This window comes from Falco naumanni, chromosome 10, assembly GCF_017639655.2.
Source record: "Falco naumanni isolate bFalNau1 chromosome 10, bFalNau1.pat, whole genome shotgun sequence".
In the NCBI taxonomy this organism is placed as follows: domain Eukaryota; kingdom Metazoa; phylum Chordata; class Aves; order Falconiformes; family Falconidae; genus Falco; species Falco naumanni.
This window is the reverse complement of record NC_054063.1, coordinates 20640748-20660097: the sequence shown is the minus strand read 5'-3', so window position 1 is coordinate 20660097 and position 19350 is coordinate 20640748. Positions and strand designations below refer to the sequence as shown.

At 59.0% G+C, this 19350-nt stretch overlaps 2 protein-coding genes across 2 annotated transcripts; one reads left to right on the top strand and one right to left on the bottom strand.

The window, feature by feature from the left end:
• Nucleotides 1-2264: 2264 nt before the first annotated feature.
• LRRC55 (leucine rich repeat containing 55) lies at nt 2265-4335 on the bottom strand. The gene is made up of 2 exons (XM_040609026.1): nt 3436-4335; nt 2265-3348 (listed from the first exon to the last, which is right to left on the bottom strand). The coding sequence occupies exons 1-2, from the start codon at nt 4055-4057 to the stop codon at nt 3113-3115; spliced, it is 858 nt and encodes a 285-aa protein (XP_040464960.1). The 5' UTR covers nt 4058-4335; the 3' UTR covers nt 2265-3112.
• A 6282-nt stretch (nt 4336-10617) lies between these two features.
• NLRP6 (NLR family pyrin domain containing 6) lies at nt 10618-18939 on the top strand. The gene is made up of 10 exons (XM_040609731.1): nt 10618-10960; nt 11180-11218; nt 11308-13030; nt 13487-13576; nt 13926-14099; nt 15201-15371; nt 15611-15781; nt 16697-16867; nt 17495-17665; nt 18357-18939. Exons 1-10 carry the CDS (start codon nt 10642-10644, stop codon nt 18442-18444), a joined length of 3117 nt encoding a protein of 1038 aa, XP_040465665.1. The 5' UTR covers nt 10618-10641; the 3' UTR covers nt 18445-18939.
• The last annotated feature ends 411 nt before the right edge of the window (nt 18940-19350 follow it).

The following is a 19350-nucleotide window of genomic DNA, read 5'->3' as shown; positions in this document are numbered from 1 at the left end:
GTGGCAGCCGGACATGGCGCAGCTGCTGCCCGACCTCTCGGCTCCAGCAAGTCAAAATAGCCCCCGCGTCCCCCCCTGCTCGCACAGCCCTGGGGTGGGAGGGGGGTCCTGGGGAGCGCAGTGACACAGAGGTGACCCGGCTGCCGGCAGCTGGGCCCCACCGGGGCCAGGAGCTGCTGCTGGAGGAATAACAGGAAGCGCCAGGAGGGGAAAAACACGGCTGATGCCTTCTGCAGGTTGTGGCCATCGCCTTCCCAGCCCTGCCGCCCGCACACGCGTGTCTGCCGCACACACATGGCCCCGCCACACACGCGTGTCTGCTGGACACGCATGGCCCTGCCACACACACGTGGCCCTGGCCCTGAGCCGGGCTGCGCTGATGCTCTTTATTGTTGAGGTTCGGCTCTGAAAAAGTGCTTGGCATTTTACAAAAGTCTGCGGTTATAAAATGTGCTCCGTACAAAGACCGGGGAGGGATTCGGCTTTTCCACCTTCGCCTTTCCCACCCACCCATGCTGGGTGTTGTGTGGAGGGGGGCAAAGGGGAAGGAGGGAGGAGAGGAAAGAGAAAAAAGAAATAAAATAAAATAAAATAAAATAAAATAAAATAAAATAAAATAAAATAAAATAAAATAAAATAAAATAAAAGAAAATAAAAGAAAATAAAAGAAAAGAAAAGAAAAGAAAAGAAAAGAAAACAAAAGAAAAGAAAAGAAAAGAAAAGGAAAAAAAAGAAAAGAAAAGAGAAGAAAAGAAAAAAAAAGAAGAAAAGAAAAGAGAAGAAAATAGGAGAAAAAGAAAAAGACAAGAAAAGAAAAAAGAAAAACTAAAGAAAAGAAAAAAGAAAAACTAAAGAAAAGAAAAAAGAAGAAAAAGATAAGAAAAGAAAAGAAAAGAGAAGAAAAGAAAAGAAAAGAAAAAAGAAAAGGAAAGGCAAGGAAAAGAAAAGAAAAGAAAAAAAGACAGTCAATAAGATGGAAAGAAGGAAAGGAAAGGGAAGGCAAGGAAAGGTATAAGGAGAGAAACAGTAAACTAAAAAGACAAAGAGAAACAAAAGAAAAAGAAAAAAAGGAAAATAAAAGGAAAGGCCAAAGAGGCTGCGGACGAGGGTGAGGCACAGGGGAGAAGCCAGGAGTGGGGTGAAGGGGCTGCCCCTTCCCCGGGTGCTCCCCAGCTCGCTGCTGGGCAGGCGGTGGCCCTGCAGCGGGGACACCCACCACGCGCCCAGCACCGTGGGGCCCAGCACCGGCGCCTGGTCCGATGCTGACGGAATCTGTCACCCAAGGTGCAGGGCGAAGCGCGAGGGCCAGGCCGTTTTTGCTTCGGAGAGAGAGAAAATGGGTCTGGCTGGAGAGCGGGGCACTGGGGAGGTGTGTTGGCTCTTCCTCCACTGTCCCCTGGCATGAGGCCGGGAACCGCCGGTGCAGGGATGTGTCTTGTCCTCGGCATCCAGAGGGTGCTGGGCGATGCCTCAGACTTACCAGAAAGAAAGAAAAAAAAAAAAAAAAAAAAAGAAGAAGAAAATAAAGAAAAAAGAGCCCAAGTGCCCCTTCCCAGCATGCGGCACTGGGGGCTGCTGCCCTCCTGTGGGCGAAGGGCTTGGGGGGTGCAGCCACAGGGGGGGTGCAGCCTCGCCATGGGTGCAGCCGTGCCTTCGGTGCAACCTCGCAATGGGTGCAAGCCCACTGTGGGTGCAACCTTGCTGTGGGTCCCACCTCACCATGGGTGCCATCACGCCATGGGTGCAGCCCGGCCTCACCACAGCTCAGGGTGGCCCATCACGGGACACCCGCCTCCCCCCGGGTTGGCACAGGACCTGGTGAGGGACTGGGGAGCCTGAGCGAGGCCATGTCCCCATGGGGTCTCACCACCAGCATAGCACCAGGGTGATGCACCCACCCTTCTGCCTCCACGCTGCTACCGGGGGTCCCAGCCCTGGGAGATGCTCAGCAGTGGAGGTGGCATCACAGAGCCAGCACATTGCCTCATTATTCCCTGCTTTCCCCTTTTTTTTGGGTTGGTTTGGTTTTAAACTGCACCCACATCATGCAGGGGGGGACAAGGTAAGAAAAATAAAACAACTCATGGGAAGACCCCTCCTGGGAGATGCTGTGTCCCCCTCAGCCCCACTCTCATGCCTGACGCGCGCTGGCCGCAGAACTGGCCACAAAGACAGTGTAAAACACACACGCAGGGACAGCGGCCACCCCGGCTGGACAGAGGGGCCGTTGGCTTTCTTTTTTTTTTTTCCTCTTTTTTTTTTTTCTTTTTTTCTTTTTTGTCTTTTTTTTGGAGTTCCTTTTGCCTCCCAACCTTCCCACATCGGCAAGCAGGGATGAGGCGATGGCGTTCCCCAGCCGCCGGGCGATGCTCAGTGCCTGGTTTGGCCCCGAACCTGTGTGAGACTTTGGAAGAGAAAGGCAAAAAACAAAACGTGGCCAGGAAAGCCATCCCCGGGGGGGGTGCTTGCAGCTTGGCCTGCTGCCAGGTGCGACGGCCCTGGTGCTGTCCCGGCTTGGTCCGGTGTCACTGGCACACCACAGGCATCCCCCAGGTCCCTCCCCTGGGAGCAGTGGTGCTGAGCTGGGTGCTGGCACCGGGTCCTGGGCTTGGACCCCCGTCTTTTCAAGGAATGTGGGCGGGATTCGTGGGGGGTCCAGCGGTGCTGCCTTTGGGCGGAAAGCGCGGATTTCCTTGGTTGTCACCCCGGGAGGGTGGCTGGTGTCCCCCAAGGCACATGCCACTTTTTGGGGGTCTCTCACCCAAGCAGGGGGGGTTGCTTCCCAGCTGCATCCCCCAGGTCCTACGAGACCCCTGTGGGACCCCGTGCCGCTGCCCTCACCAGCCCTGGGCAGTGGCAACAGGAGGCGGGGGGGTCTGAGCTCACGGTGCGGGAGGAACAATCCTGGAGGGTGCCTGCCAGGGCAAAACCTCCCCATTTTGGGCCAAAAGGAGGAGGACGTGTCCCCAGGTCTCCCCTGCCATGGCCAGGCTGATGTCTGGAGGACCACCCCAGCCAGGGGGGGGTGGCGGGAGGGGACGAGGACAAGGCACAGTCAGGTGCCCCCACCGGGGCATCCGGGCTGGGGGGCTGTCGGCGCTGCTGGCAGTACCTAAACGTCCTCGTCCTCGCTGGCCTTGCTCCAGCGGTGGCAGCAGTTGGCAGTGATGCCCAGCAGGAAGTTGGTGGCCACCGAGGCGATGGAGACGACGAAGCCGACAAAGGCGATGAAGAGATAGTCGTCCAGCGTCAGCGTGAGGTGGCAGGCCTGGAAGCTCTCCTCCGTCAGGGAGAGCAGGGGGGCTCCCGCCACCTCGGGGGGGGCCCGGCACTCAGCTAGCTGCGAATCTGCCGGGGGAAGCGGCATCAGGGCCGGCCGCCGGAGCCCCGCGGTGCGGGCGGGTTGGGGGTGGGGGGCGCGCGGGCGGCACCTACCCGAGGCGCAGCCCTGGATGCGTCCCCGCAGCCACTTGAGGAAGGGCTCCATGGCGCAGCCGCACACCCAGGGGTTGCCCCCCAGGCGCAGGCCCACCAGCCCCGGCAGCCCCTCCAGGGCATCGAGGCTGATGGCCGACAGCCCCCCGTAGCTGAGATCCAGCTCCCGCAGCTGGGCCAGCCCGCGGAAGGCATGGGGGTGCACCCGCCGCAGGCCAGGGTTGTGGCTGAGGTCGAGGCGCAGCAGCCCGCTGGCCTCCAGGAACATGTCGGCCGCCACCAAGCTGAAGTTGTTGTAGCTGAGGTCGAGGTGGGCCAGGCGGCGAGCCCCCAGGAAGAGCCTGGCCGGCAGGGCCGCCAGAGAGTTGTTGCGCAGGTCAAGGGCCCGCAGCTGGCCGTAGCAGGCCAGGTAGCCCGGCGGGATGCTGGCGATGCGGTTGTGGGCCAGGCTGAGGTTGCCGGTGTCCAGCGGCAGCTCGGGGGGCACCGAGAAGAGCCGCTGCCCGCTGCAGTCCACCGCCTGCCCACGGCACGTGCACAGCACCGGGCAGCCCGCCCCGCCGCCCGCCACCACTGCCACTGCCGCCGCCGCCGCCGCCACCAGCCAGGGGCCCAGCAGCATGGCGGGGCGGCGGCAGACCCCCACCCAGCGAGTGCCGGCGGGGAGGCCCGGACCCTCACGGGGCCATCCTGCCACGGGGAAGGGACCACCCGCCTGGCTCACGCTGAGGGCCGCCGGCAGCGGCAGCGAGCGGGGCCAGGCTCTGGGCTATCAGCGCGATGCTCCAGGCATCCCGGCGACATTCGGGGGGGCACGTTAAATCGCCCCCCGCAGGGGCACGGTGGTCTGCGAGCCCTGGGGCGCTGGCGGGCACTGGGCCGTTCTCAGCTGCCTGCGAGGAAGAGGGGCAGCAGAAAGCCGTGCTAGCCACACGCGTTGCTGGGGGGGCCGCGGCTCGTGCAGCCTGGGGTGGCCGTGTGGGGCACCCCCGCCTTCCCCGTGCCCCCCCTGCCAGGGCCATCCTGCTCCTCCAAGCCCCCTCCCCGGGAATTTCAGCCAAAAAAGAGCCCCCACACCTCTGCTGACCTTGGACAGCTCATCCTGGCCAGCAGTGGCAGCAGCTGGGGGGGGGGGGGCCTGCTCCCCAGCCTGCCTGCCAGCCCCCTGCCACCACCACCTCAGCCCAGTGCCAGGGACACCCTCCCCTCAGCTCTCCTGTGGGGATATCCCCCTCCCCAGCACCCACCCGTGGTGCCCACCGAGCCCGCCCTCGCCTGGCCATCTTTGCTCTTTCCTCCCTCACCCCTGGCCTTCTTGGCTCCATCCTCTCCCCACCGCCCCATCTTACCGGCAGGGTGGGGATGGACAGACACACACACACCACACCACATACACCCACCCCGCTGCCCTGGCCACCCCCCTTCTCCACAGGCCCCCCGAGCCCTCCGGTGGTGCCAGGGTCCCCCGGGGTACTCACGCTGGCCAGGAGATGAGCGGGGGCTTGGCTCCCTGCGGCCGCCGGGCCTGGGTGGTGGGCTGGGGGTCCCTGGGCAGCCGCCCTCGCCCTGGAGGCCGCCAAGTTGGGAGAGCGGCTCCTGCAGCAGCGGCCAAGGCTGCTGCCGAGCCTGGCAATGGGAGCAGGTCTTTCCCCACCTCCTTCCTCCCCTCCTCCTCCTCCTCGTCCTCCCTTGTCTCTCTCTTTCTCTGTCTCTTTTTTTTTTTTTTTTTTCCTCTTTTTTTTTTCCTTGAGGGCCAGATACTGACGTTTCGGTGTCTCTTAGCAACTGCCTCCACATCTCTGAGCAACAGGAGAGCGGGATGTGGAGCTGCCGGAGCAATGGAGACATGGAGATGGCAGCGGGTAGAAATGCCCCCACCCCGGGGACACCCTGGCCAGGCTGGGGGGACCTGCACCCAAAGGGCTGAGGCATCCGAGTGAGATGGAGTGGGTAGCTCCCAGCCCTCCCCGCACCCCTGGCCCTGGGGAAGCATCCTCCGTGGGATGGGGTGATTCAGGGTTTCCCAGGCTCTGAAAACAGAAACAAATTACATATCGGCAGAGGGGAAGAAGCAGGCAGCCTGCATCAAACCGGGAGCGATGTTTCCTGGCTGTTTCCACCCTAATGCATCCAGGCCGCCCGGACCCGCCGGCTGGGGTGGGGTTGCAGCGGCGGTGGCTGCAGCAGGGATGGATGCGTTCCCATTTAAAAGCCTGCCTAACCCAGCACACAAACCCCCTTCCAGCCTGCTATAAGCTGAGATGTAGGTTTTGTCATTTTTATTTTTTTTTCTCCTGGAAAATGCCTCAGGTTGACACTGATTGTTTCGCTCCACACGAGCTGAAAATTTCTGTTTCCCTTCTCCTTTTGGATGGGGAGGGGACGGAGCAGGTTTTAGCGAGCCGCTCTCCTCCCAGTGGCTGGCTTTTTACCACAGAAACAGCCCTTTCGGATGACAAGGATGCCCATGTTTTGGCTCTGGAAACGTCGCAACACCATGGCTATGGCGTTTTTGGAAAGGAGGCACTTTCAAAACCCAGCCTGCCTGCATCTGGGGAGTGTGCGGGGGGTTCCTCAGTTTAATTTTCTCCTGCTGTTTTCATGGAGTTGTTCCTTTTCCCAGCTGAAACCACCGGCCCCGCCTGATCCCGGTATTCCAGCAGCATTGCCCAGGGGCTGTTTGCTCCCCACTTCCCGTGGGACGGCTCCTCGCCGCCGCGGCTTGCAGCCAGACGGCGCACAGCCGCCTCTCCGCGCGGTGGGTATTAATTGGCGATGCTCGGTGCCCGAAGCCCGGGCTCCCAGCAGGCTTCAAGGGAAACTCCAGGAGCTGAATACACCCAGACATCCCAGGAGCCAGCTGCAGCTCAGACAGATACATAATTAGAGATAAGACCCAAGCCTGGCTGCAGATCTCTTCCCAGCATCTATTAGCGCCGAGTTTTTTTCCACTCCCCCAGCATTTTGGACTATGTTAGCAGCAAATAAACCAGCAAATTACCCTGGCTGGGGCTTGTTTGCAACGGCTCGTGGGGCCAAGTGGCACTGTAGAGCTGGGTGGTGGTCACAGCCATGGTGGCTGGGCAGCATCCCCAAAGGAGCTGCCAGCTGCTCTCCTGGATCCAGGGTTAGGATGCTCGCCTTCGGGGTGGGAAGGAGCCCGGGCTGCCCTCCACCAGCTCGCCCATGGAGCCCTCCTGTGAGAGCCCAGCTTCATCGGAACGGCATTTCTGGGACAAAACCACATGCAGGAGGATGCTGGCCTTTTGGATGATCACTCCAAGCTTGCTTCCAGCCCCCTCTGTTTTCAATTTTCCTTCCCCCTCCCCTTTTTCCAGGAGCTGTGGCAGTAAGGCAGCCCCTTCCCCTGCAGCCGGCTCACCGAGGCTCGGTGACCCTGGCCCCCAGGAGCTTGGGATGGCTCCAAGCACCCTGGATCAATAAATCTGCCTTATACTCGGGGCTTTGTCTCTTTCAGGGCAGGTAGCATCTGATAGCTTGTTTCATTCAACCCGTATGCGTTCAAGATTTGGAGAGGAGGAGGAAAGGAGAGGAATGTTTGCATCTCTTCTTATGATGGGTGGTCAAAGCTGTTACAAAGAGGAGCTCCCCCAGCCACCTCGGCACATCAGCAGGCAGCACAGCTCTCGGTTGGCAGCCTGAGACAGCAGCAGGACACACGGTCCAGCCGCAGGGCTTCCCACAGCACCCTCCTGGCCCCCAGCGTGGCCTCTCACAGCCCCAAGCCAGGCCGGTTGGCTGCTGTGGTGCCTGGACCAGTGCCTCTGGCACTCAAAACCAAAAAAGGTTTGCTGTATTTGCCTCCACTGTGAGCACCTGGGCATGGAATGGGACTGTGGGAGATGCTGGAGGCATGAATTTCTTCCCATGCCGGGGAGTGATGGGGAGGGCTGGAGCAGGAGGGCTTGGGCATATTGCCAGTCCTCTCCTGGCCCCCACTGCTGAGCGTGCCCATGAGGGGCCAAGGCTGACTAGCAGCATGGCAGAGGGCTGGGGCTGCAGAGAGGGACGGAGCCGTTTCATTTCAGGCTGCTGGTGAGGCCCCATTCCCGTGTTGCCAAAAATCGTAACCACAAAAACTCTCCAGGCCGAACGATAGTTTAGAAAGCCCACCTTGGTTTATTGCAGCGCTGGGGGATCTTTCTTCCTAGTATGCACACCCAGCTACTGGAGAGCACACGTGTGCAGCCAGCACTGCCGTATTCGTAGCACACGGGGTACCCATTTCGTTCACACACAGGACTGTTACACATTTGTCACTTCTAGTGCAAACGGCACGCACCCTCGGCACACCACTGGAGCTTTCTGCCAGCTCTGCATGCTCCCCAGGTGGGGGCTTGCCCTCTCTTTGGGGGCTATTTGCGTCAGAGGTCACGATCTCCCACTGCCACAATTACCTTTGTCCTACTTCCAACGAATTTTCTGTGGACTGCAACACCTTACCAGCTTGGCTCCTCTTGTGGTCACAAGTTTCTCACTTGTAGCTTCTTTCTGCACAGTTTAGGTAATGGTGGTCTCTTCCCCATCGGCTGGTGGTTTCCCAGGGCTGCCTCCCATGGCTAGAAGCCCTTCCGTTCACCAGTTTTGACAACTTGAGAGGGTTGAGTCAGCTTGACCTAAACTTTATGCACATACCTATTTAACACATAGTTCAACACTAAAATATAGTTCTGTTAAGTCGGGAGCTGATGCAACACACCCATGACGGTTTGGGTGGCAGCTGCCAAACCACAGCCGAGCTTCTCGCCTGGGGGCAGGAGGTGCACAGGAAGGGCAGCGGGTGAGCGCCGCAGCCTGCGGCTGTGCCGAGCAGACCACCAAGCAGGTCAAATGCCCATCCACCCTGCAAAGCCTCGCCGCACCCACCGTGTGTCCGGCTGCTACACCACCGATACCTAAGTGATAACGTCAGTGCTGAGCAGGACTGGCTTTCAGTTTCCCCAGCATCACGCTTAATACATTAGACCAGTCCTTGACTCTTTTAAAGAATAAAATGCTCCACAACCATTAATGAGTTTGCACTAATTTAATCCACCCTGAATGCCATTGCGGCAAAATGAGTAAAACTCGGGGAAAAGGGAGCACCCCGGGATCCTGGCAGCAATAGGGCTTGGTTTGACTTAAGTTTGGGTGTCTCTCCATCCAAGATACATTTTTCCTTCGGCTGATGCTCTCTGCAGTCATGAGCTGGTGGCAGAAATCCCAAACCCAAAGTGGGTTTCGGAGTTGAGCCTTGCACGTCCATGCCAAGGTGAGGAGTTACAGCTTTGAAGTGCTTTGCCATGGGTGAAGCAGGTCTTGCTCTTGTGGGATTTGCCTTTGCACCGGACGGGTCACGGCTGCAGCGAGGGCAGCTGGAGCTGTGTATCCCCCTGGGATACTTCAGTTTTCCTGTACACACACCGCTCACATCGGAGCCCTGGTGCAGGCAGCAGCCGTAGGTGAGCCCGTGCCTGCTCTCCACTGCCTTTCACACCCTACACATCACTACCTCCTGCAAAGCTGCTGTGGAGGCATTTTTGCAGTTTCAGTCTCAGAAAGAGTTGGGGTTGTTTTGTTTGGTGCCCACATACTCCTGCCTGTGCCTTGCTCGGGGGCCGCAGAAGCATTTTCCGGGGTGGGGGCTCTGCCGCCTTGCCCCCCTCCACCCACCCACTCACCCACCCATTCGGGCCCCCTCAGCACCAGCCATGTTTGCCCCACAGGTTGTTGCACTCTGCAATCGAGCTGCTCACAGCTGTTTGCTTACAGCTCAATTTCATTGCCAGGAGCATGCAAAGGGCTGTGTGGGGGTGGGAATGTGGGGGTGGGGGTTGCAGCCTAGATTCAGCTGCCTGAATTTTCCCTTCAGAGCTGCTCCTCAGGCTGCCCCTTCCTCTGGCAGCAGCTCAGGTGGGTCCCACTAGATTTTAGGTCTGTTACCCATTCAGCAGCCTCAGGTTTTTTAAGTTTTTGAGGCTTTTTGCTTGACCAAATAAGCTTGTGGTGTGACCTGTTCCCAGTGCAGGACCCCCCTGCCTGTTGAAGCACTCTGGGGAGAGCAGAGCCACCTCCATCACCTGCTGAAGATAGTGATGGGCCACCAGACCGACGCTTCCCTGGAGGTGGGATGCCAGAACTGTTGTTTGGCTCCGTGGCAGGATGCATTTCAAGGCAGAGTGGTAAAAGTCACTGCCTACCTTGCCTGGCCCAGCCAGGGCTGCTTTTGCTTGCTGGCATGTTCCCATCTGAGTTGGGCTTGGCTGTAGCCGAGCCGGGCGCCGAGGTCCCTGTGCCTTCACTGCAACCCTCTGCTGCAGCGTGAGAGGGAAGGAGCTGGATCTAAGAAGAAAAGAGAAGAAAAGGGAAAAACAGATGAGGCACAGAAAGGACATGAAGTGTGAGAACCTTGACCTGAGAGGGAAGGAAACAGCAGCACGCTTTGAAAAGTGAAACTGCCGGTGCAGGAAATCGGCGCCCTTGTGCTGCTCACCGGCTGGGCTCTGCCTGGCCACCGCAGCCTCCGGCCAGCCCTGCAGACCCACCTGCCCCGGCCGCACTGTACGGCCTTGCTCCGGAATGGGGCCAGCTGCCCGGCTGTGACCCAGGTGGGACATTGCTGGGGACACAGTTATCCTTGGGGACATGGCTCTCCTGGTAGGGATGTTGCTGTCCTAGTGGGGACATGGGTCTGTTGGTGAGGATGGTACTCTCCTGGTGAGGACATTGCTCTTCTGGTAGGTCCGCTGCTTTCCTAGTGGGGACACTGCTTTCCTGCTGGGGTATGGCTCTCCTGGAAGGGACATTTATCTCCTGGTGGGGACATAGCAGTAGGGACACTGCTTACGTGGTGGGACATGGCTCTAGTGAGGCTTTGGTGGCAAGCCCCTGGGTGACTGCCCCACTGCTCCTCGTGCTGGTGGGGAGGGTTTGGGCTGGGGGAGCAGGGGAGGGACAGCAGGCAGGACCATGGTGCCTGGCTGGGGGCAGCCAGTCCCACAGCCCTGGTCCCCAGGGAGCAGAGCAGGGAGGATGAGGCTGGGGGCAGCGGGGGCCACAGCTCCCCTGGGGCAGAGACAGCACGACCAGGATGGGGCTGCATTGCAGGGCTGGGGGGGGTGTGTCTTCACAGGATGATTTCTCCAAACCGTGTCCCCCCATCACAGGCGCAGGGCTGGGTGTTAGCCGGGTGTCAGGGCTCTCCCCATGGGGGTGCGCAGCAGCAGGAGCTGCGTCCCAAGTGGGGGCAGCCCTCCGAGCACTGCTGGGGAGCTGCTGGTCCAGGCCCTGGAAGACCTCTCCCAGCTGGATTTTAAAAAATTTCGGCATGTGCTGGCCCGTGGAGACCTGCAGGGCAGGAAACGCATTGGCTGGGGGCGGCTGGAGAAGGCTGGCTGCGTGGATACCACGAACCTCATGTTGGATTTCTACGGTGAGGAGGCCGCCCTGGATGTGGCCGTAGCCGTCTTTGAGCGCATCCAGCTCCGCAAGGCTGCCACCCTGCTCCGGGAAAGCAGAGAGAAAGGTGGGAAGGCTGATGCAGCATTGCGTGGGGTCCCGGGTACTGCATCCTGGGGGTTGCGTCCACAACATCCCGTGTTTGGGGCCAGGAGGATGCTACAGAAAGGGTGGTGGGTTGGGGGTCCTCGTGCCGGGGGCTGCTTCAGGTAGGAGGAGATGGAAGAGGATTTGGTGGTGTCAGGGTCTCAGCAGTGCTGCCCACTAACACCGCTTTCTCTTCCAGCCCTGGCACCCGCTCCTGTACTGGGACCATCGTCACCAGGTAGGTGCCGGTGGGGAGAAGTGGGGGGAGCTCTGCTGCTGCTTGCCTGACGGTCTGCAGACATGTGAGGTGGCCTCCCACCCTTCCAGATTACCAGAGGAATTACAAAAAAGCCATAAGCCAGGCATACAGCCGCATAAAGGACCAAAACGCCCGGCTGGGTGATGACGTGAGCCTGAACACCAGGTACTTGAAGCTGGTAATCATCAACAAGCACCTTGATGAAGAGGAACGGGAGCATGAGATTGTGGCCATGGGACAGAGGCATGCGGAGCTCATGAAGGAGCAAGCCAACTCCTCCATCGCTGTTGGTGACCTCTTCAAGCCCGACCCTGATGGCTGGACCCCCAGGGTGGTCGTGCTCCTGGGAGCCGCGGGTGTGGGCAAGACAATGACGGCCAGGAAGATTGTGCTGGATTGGGCATCTGACAAGGTGTTCACAGAGTTTGACTATGTCTTCTACATCCACTGCCGGGAGGGCAACCTCCTCACCAGCCAGGCCAGCATGGCCGACCTCATCACCTGGTGCTACCCTGGCAGCTCTCCACCACTCTCTAAGATGCTGGAGCAGCCAGAGAAGCTCCTGTTCGTGATTGATGGCTTTGATGAGCTCCGCTTCTCCTTCGACCGGCCCCAGACTGAGCTGTCCTCTCAGCTCTGGGAGCCAAAGCCGGTGGAAATCACCCTGAGCAGCCTCTTCCGCAGGAGGCTCCTGCCCGAGAGCTCCCTGCTCATCACCACGAGGCCGGCCGCCCTGCAGAGACTGGGCAGGTTCCTGGACTGTGAGCGCTACGCTGAAATCCTGGGGTTTTCGGAGGCAGAGAGGAAGGATTATTTCTACAGGTTTTTTGGAAATGAGGAGCAGGCGGCTGCTGCCTTCCAGTTAGTCAGAGGGAATGAGGTGCTCTTCACCATGTGCCTGGTGCCCATTGTGTGCTGGATCGTCTGCACCGTCATGAAGCAGCAGCTCAGATGCACCGGGGGTCTCATCCAAAGCCCCAGGACCACGACGGGGATCTACATCCTCTACCTTTCTGCCTTGATGCAGTCTCTGAGCGGCCAGCTAAAGAAAGGCATGCCCAGGCTGCTCAGGAGGCTGTGCTGCCTGGCGGCCAGTGGCATCTGGAAGCAGAAGGTCTTCTTCGAGGAGAAGGAGGTGCAGGGGTACATGCTGGACCAGCGAGAAGCTCTCCCGCTCCTCCTCAATGAGCACCTCTTCCAGAAGGACATCTCCTGCGTCAGCACCTACAGCTTCATCCACCTCAGCTTCCAGGAGTTTTTTGCAGCCCTCTTCTACCTGCTGGAAGATGAAGGGGAGGCATTGGAAGCCCCCACCGGTCCTACCAGGGATGTGAAGGAGCTGCTGGAGAGTTATGGCAACTCCAGGAACTACTTCATGCTAACTGTGCGGTTCCTCTTCGGGCTCTTAAATGAGGAACGCAGGAGGGAGCTGGAGGAGAAGACTGGGTGTAAAATTGCCCCCAGGATTACACAGGAATTACTGGCATGGCTTCAAAACAGCCAGAAAACAGCCCTGGCTCTTCTGATGCAGAAGACGGCGGTGATCCGCGAGCTGGAGGTCTGCCACTGTCTGTATGAGCTCCAGGATGAGCAGTTTGTGGCAGCCGCCTTGGATCCTTTCACGGGGGTGTACCTGCGAGGGCTCAACCTCAAGCGCTTCGACCAGGTCGTCCTTTCCTTCAGCATAAAAAACTTCCCCAAGCTGGAGTCGCTTGACCTGGGGCACTGCTCCTTCCTGTGGGATGACCCCGAGGACTGCGGTGGCCCGCAGCCAGCCAAGCAGGCGTGCCGGTGCGTAGGGTGCTGAGCCACAAAGTGGTGAATCCCTTAGAGCCCAAAGAGCTGTGATGACCATGTGGAGGAGCCCGCAGTGGGGCCAGTCCTCCCACTGCACCTGGAACGTCGGCAAGGGGCTATGGGTCTAATCTGGGGATGCAGCCGGCGGCCACAGAACAATATAGGGGTAGGAATAGGAAATGGGATAGTGATAGGGAGAGGATAGGATAAGAATAGACTGGGACTAGGACTAGGAATGGGATATCATAGAATAGAATAAAATAGGATAGCATAGAATAAGATAGGAATAGGAATGGGAATGGGATAGCATAGAATACAATAACATAGGCTAGCAGAGAATGGGATAAGAATAGGGATAGGATAGGAATAGGATAGGAATAGAACAGGAAAGGAATAGATTATGAGTAGGAATAGAAATAGGAGTACAATGCACCTCTTATTTGTTTTCAGGGAAAAACAGCAAGAGGAGGGGAAGCAGTCACCCATTCACCTGCTTTGCCAAGCCTTGGAAAAGTCAGACTGTAAATTAAAGAAGTTAAGGTACCTTGCTCTTCTCTGCCAGGTGAAATAGGAAAACAAGCCAAGCCCAGCCTCTTCATGGCTGGGGACGAGAGTCACCTCTGTGCAGAGCCACCGAGGCCTGCCACTGTCAGGGGCCGCAGGCAGTGGCCGGTGTCCTCGCTGCATGGGGGGGGTGGGGTGACAACGTGCCACCACAGCTCACCACGCGGCGGGGTGGGCTGTGCCCGCGCTCCCGGGAGGCCATCTGTGAGGGTGGTCGGGTTGGGGACATCATCCGTGGCGGCTGTGTGAGCGAGGGGTTGGGTGGTGCATCCGTGTGGCCGGGCAGCTGTGCCGACCCCGTGGCTCCCCTCCGCGTCTCTGGCAGGTTTGATCAGTGTCAGCTCACAGGCGCCTGCTGCGCCGCTCTGGCCTCCGTTCTCAGCACCAAGCCCACGCTGGTGGAGCTGGACCTGGCTGGCAACAAGGACCTGCGGGACGGTGGCGTGCAGCTGCTGTGCTGGGGGCTGAGGCGCGGCGCCTGCCAGCTGCGGATGCTGCGGTAAGGGATGGTGCCAGCTCCGGGGGGCTGCGGGACTGTTCGCCTCTTCTCCTCGCCAGCCTGGGAGAGGAAGGAAAAAAGAAAAAGAAATGACAGAGGCCCGTTTACCGATGCTGCTGGTGCCGAAGATGGCTTGAGGCATTGCTGACCTACTTGTCGTGGGGACCTGACCCTTATTGTTGCCTTGTCCATCAATATAATTTAGTTCCACGCCTCTGCTAGGGTGCTGTAGGGAAGTAAGAGAGAGAACTAATTTTCAGTGCCGAGGCTAGAGGAGAGGTGTCTGCTACCATCCCCGCTGCCTGCTTGTCTGTGGCTGCCTCAGTGCACCCCAGACATCTTTCCCCTGGCTCTTGCTCTGCAGCTGCATGTGTTTTTGGGTCCCTGTGTGCTGTGGCAGGAGCAGGGCTGGCCACACACCATCCAGAAACATTTGACTGCAGAAGCAGATTCAACCCATGGACCATTTCTGGGAAGGGGATGAACCATCCCTTGGTGTCTGCATTTTCCCTTCTGTGTTTTTAGGGGGTGTGTTCTCCCGTCTTCCCCTGGTGTAGATTCAGACTGGACAATGAGATTTGAAAGAGGAAATCTCTCTGAAACTTCAAAAGTGAGGCAGAATAATCTCACCCATTCAAGCAATATTAACTGTTTGCCCTCAGATCTTTAGTCCCTGGTTGAGCAGATGCTGCCTGGTCACCTTACCTCTCCATTTCCACACTCTGGCACAGCGGGATTGCTGCCAGGTACCTGGCTGCACTTTGGCATTTTGTCCTTTAGAGTCTGAGGATCTGGGTTGTGTTTCACACTCTGGAGTGTGTTTGTGCCACCCTCAGCATTGCTGCACCCAGGGATGCTGAACAAGGCAACGTGGCAGCAAGCACCAGATACTGGCGTGCCAGCCCCGGGGGAGGATGGGGAGAGGGCAGGAAGATGCTCCCCGCTGTTTTCCAACATAGTGAACCCAGAGCCATGGCAGGAGCCACCTCCATGCCTGGGCCCAGGCAGGGGACGCTGCCCAGGACTGCTCCAACCTGGGGTGATGGAAGGGAGGGCGGCAGCACCGGTGGACAGGCAGCCTCACCACCGACTCTCCTGCAGGTTGGGCTGCTGCAACCTAACGGCCACCAGCTGCAAGGACCTGGCTGCTGTGCTGGGCACCATGCCCAGCCTGGTGGAGCTGGACCTGAGTGACAATCCCTTGGAGGATGGTGGCGTGCAGGAGCTGTACAGGGCACTAGCAGGACCCAACTGCAGCATGCAAAGGCTCTGGTATGGGGTGTCGAGCTGGAGGGCCCCGCTCTGTTCCCAGTAGACACCTTTGGGGTGGGATTGTGGCCAGGTGTGCAGGGTGCTGCTCTGTCCCTCCTGCACAACGTTGCTCTCCCTGAGCTGTGCTAATCAAACAGCCTGACTGCATCCCCAGGCCCAAAAAGCAGCAGGTGATTTTTGGAAAGAAGTGGCTTCCAGGGGATCGAGCCCAGCTTAACCACAGCACTGTCCCCGTGCAGGCTGTGGCGGTGCCAGCTGACCAAGACAAGCTGCGGGGCTCTGGCCATGATGCTCTCCACCAGCCCCAGCCTGACGGAGCTGCACCTGAGTGACAATGAGCTGGGAGACGAGGGCGTGCGGCGGCTGAGTGAGGGGCTGCGGGATCCAGGCTGCCGGCTGCAGAGACTGAGGTGGGTGGCTCCATGGGGGGCATTGCTGGGTGGGCACCCCTGTAAGTGGGATGTCCGCAAGTCAAAAATAGAAAGCAGTTGCTGCCTGTTGCTTGAAAGATGTAACATGCTCCTGGGCTACACAGCACTGTGCTGGCTGCCCTCCTAAGCCCTGCAGGGCAGAGGTGACTGCCATCTTTCACCAGGGCTGCCACCACTGGGACAGCTCCGGCTGTCCCATCTGCCTTTAAACTTGAGCTTTTTACCCCCTTTTTCCTCTGGAGTGATGAACGAGCTCCCTGTCAGCCATTCTAGGTAGCAGAAAGCCAGGCAGAACAGGCTGCGGAGAGGCTGCACAGCAGGAGTGGTAAAATTGGAGTTGGCAGCGTTTCCCAGGGCTCAGGCAACAACCCCCAGCTGCGCGGACCCCCTGGGAGAAGGGGGCTGGGTGGGCCGGTGGAGGCACTGAGGCAGGGTAGCTAGCTGGGGTGGTGGGCAGCACTTTTGCTTTGAACAGTGTCAGAGCCAGAGGAGGGGGACAGGTGATGCAGCCCGTCGGTCTGGCAGGGGTTTTAAGCTCCTGGGCTCCAGTAGTGATGGTGAGCCAAGGGGAGGGGGCTGCAGTACCCCTGGGTGGGAGACCTGCCTCTGCTGGGGCAGGTGGCAGCTTTCTGGTCCTGAAGGACCTGAGAACCCCCTAGCCACTAGCCAGTGCCTCCAGGGGGCTGTGGGTGCTGCCCACACCTGTAACGACGGGAGTCGAAGAGGATAAACCAAGATTTGGCAAAAGTACAGAAGCAAGGTTCCCTGAGGGCAGGGGCCCCGTTGGCCCCAGGGCAAAGGGGTGGTTGGTGTGGAGGGGGGCTGTGGGCACTGTCCCTGCAGTTCAGAGGGCAGCCGTGATGAGGCCCCTCTCTTCTGCCTGTCCCCGTGCAGGCTGTGGCGGTGCCGGCTGACAGAGGCAAGCTGCGGGGCTCTGGCCACGATGCTCCCCGCCAGCCCCAGCCTGATGGAGCTGCAGCTGGGGGACAACGAGCTGGGGGACGAGGGCGTGCGGCGGCTGAGTGAGGGGCTGCGGGATCCAGGCTGCCGGCTGCAGAGACTGAGGTGGGTGGCTCCCAGAGGGTCCCTGGGGGACAATGGTCTCTCCAGGGACCATCTGCGACTTGCCTGTGCTCCCCCGGTGAGTCCCCTTGTGGCCGGTCACCATCCTTCCCCAGGGCCGTTCAGACATCAGGTCGGTGTGACAGCTTCAACAGGTGGGGTGCTAACAGCTCAAACCCATAGAATTATTTACTTATTATCTGGCTGAGATTGTTTATGGTCACCCGGATGAGATAACTAGGATTTAAAGCTCTCCCAGGCGCAGCAGTGGTACCCTCACTGCTGTTAGTCCATCCACCGGCACATTTCGGGTGCGCGGTCCATGGGTGTTTGCTCCTTAAAGATCACCCCGATTGTAGTCAGTGGTTGTGAGAGGTCATCAGGGGTACCCCAGCCAGGAGGAAGCCCAGCCCTGCTGTGCCCACCTGAAGCGATGTTGCGCATTCTGGGGAGATTATACCCAGCATCAGAGACCTCACAAGAAGCCTAGAGCGAGTCCTCCCTGGAAACTATTTCCAGGCATCCAGAGGACCTGGGGCGGGGTGGGCAGGCGGCACTGGCAAGGCTTCTGGCTGTGCAGGAGTGTGCACGAAATGGCCAAACATCTTTCTCCAACCGCTTCCCTGGCAGCCTGTGGCAGTGCCAACTCACCGATGCCTGCTGTGGGGACCTGGGCGCTGTGCTCAGCACCAGCCAGAGCCTGGAGCAGCTGGACCTGAGCGAGAATGACCTGGGAGATGGCAGCGTGCAGCTGCTGCGCGAGGTGCTCAGGCACCCTACCTGCTGCTTGCGGATGCTGTGGTAAGGGACCTTCGGCTCCCCGGGCATCACCTCAGCTGCAGTGCTCCTCCAGCTGCAGGGCCACTCCCCGCGGGGCCTAGGACAGGCCAGGCATGACGTGACCCTGCTGCAGCTCCTAGCCCACCCTGTGAGGTCTGAGAGCGTTTTCTGTGAAGCTACAGCTGCTCCAGGTGCCCTTCCCCAGGACTGCACCGTGCCGGGCAGCTCGACCCGGAGAGGCCCACGTGGCAGCCGGCTCTGTCCTGCTGCCCCACCCCCCACCTCTACCAGCTGCTCACATCTGGAATTAGTGTGATTAGACCCACTGCCCTCCTAAAGCAGTTGGCACTGTCTTGGGACACACTGCCAATGCATGTGGGGACATGTTTCCTCAGCCCCAAAGCAGGCAGCAGGGGTAGCCACTCCGTGCTGCTGCTGCCCTCACGCAGCCAAGGGAGCGGGACCGTGGAGCCAACATGGAGCTGTGGTTACCCCACCAAGGGCTCCATGGACCAGCCCTGGGCTCGGTCTCCCGCACGCTCTCTGCTCGCTGAAGTAGAAGGTGGCAGCTGGGACCAGGGCCAGCCAACTCCAGAAAAGAAACCCAAGCTGGCTCTGCTTTTTGTCCTTTTTTTTTTGGCTGTGCAATGTCACAGCCAACAGTCAATAGCTTGGGGGGGGGGTTTAACCTCTTTCCTTCTCCTCTCCAAAGGCTGAAGAAATCAGGATTAAATGAAGAGCTGTCACAGACACTGGCTGCGCTCAAGGCAGTAAAACCCAACCTGTCTGTGCACATGTGACAAGCAGGACTCGCCTCAGCGCTCACTGACGGAGCCTGCACTTGTCTTAAGAGAGGAGGGGTCTGGGAGAGGTTTGTTCTGTTCGTGAGGTGCTGAAAGCACCTTCCACCAGGCATGGCCAGGTTCTGGCTGAGCCTCCTCAGGAGCACAGGAATTGCCACTTAGAACTGAGACACATTTGTGCATTACAGGTCCAGACAGGACCTCCTCCAAGGTCCTGAGTGGGGGGGGAAGGAAAGGGAGCTGAGGCCATAGGGAACGGGGGTGAGGCAATGGATCAGTCTGAAGGTTCAGTGTTTGGGCCCTGGCTTTGGGAATGCCCAAAACATGCCTGCGCTGCAGATATTTTTATTTGCTCCTCGTACTTCATATGCTGTGATTCTGTATTTCTGGCTGGAGCTCTAGTTGCCAAGGTCTTCTCCCTCTCCTTTTTGGCCATGTAATTATTGTGAACAGTGCTTCTATTATACCCATGCTAAATAAACACCCCCTCCCAGCAACCTCTTTGCACTGTGACATTTCTGCTTGCTCCTCTATCAGCAGCCTCCAGCCCAGGCAGCCCCAGGGATGCTGCCCAGGCCCTGGTTTCTCTCCCACCACCAGGAGCATCATGGTGCAGCCAAACAGAAAGCTGGATTAACAAAGCACAAATCTGTTTAAAGTTCCTGGTCACCCTGGGGACCAGCACAGCTCTCACCGTGGGTAAGAACAAAGCTTTCCTCCCTGGCCCGTGGTGCTGTTCTGGCGCTCAGCCCCAGTCCTGATCCCTGTGTCTGCTGAGGTGACACCTGGGACCACATTCTGTCTCTGTAGCCTGGTCCTGCTCAGTGCACAGCCCTCACCAGAGCCCTCTGAGCAGCAGAACCAGCAGCCCCTTCCCCAGGCACCAGGAGCACAGAGAAGGAG

Excerpts from the sequence above, each read along its gene's own strand:
- LRRC55 (XM_040609026.1), bottom strand. The coding sequence starts at position 4,057 with ATGCTGCTGGGCCCCTGGCTGGTGGCGGCGGCGGCGGCGGCAGTGGCA. Across the intron at positions 3,349-3,435 it reads CATCCAGGGCTGCGCCTCGG|ATTCGCAGCTAGCTGAGTGC; the intron begins GTAGGTGCCGCC and ends TTCCCCCGGCAG.
- NLRP6 (XM_040609731.1), top strand. The coding sequence starts at position 10,642 with ATGGGGGTGCGCAGCAGCAGGAGCTGCGTCCCAAGTGGGGGCAGCCCT. Across the intron at positions 15,782-16,696 it reads TGCCGGCTGCAGAGACTGAG|GCTGTGGCGGTGCCGGCTGA; the intron begins GTGGGTGGCTCC and ends GTCCCCGTGCAG. Across the intron at positions 17,666-18,356 it reads TGCTGCTTGCGGATGCTGTG|GCTGAAGAAATCAGGATTAA; the intron begins GTAAGGGACCTT and ends TCCTCTCCAAAG.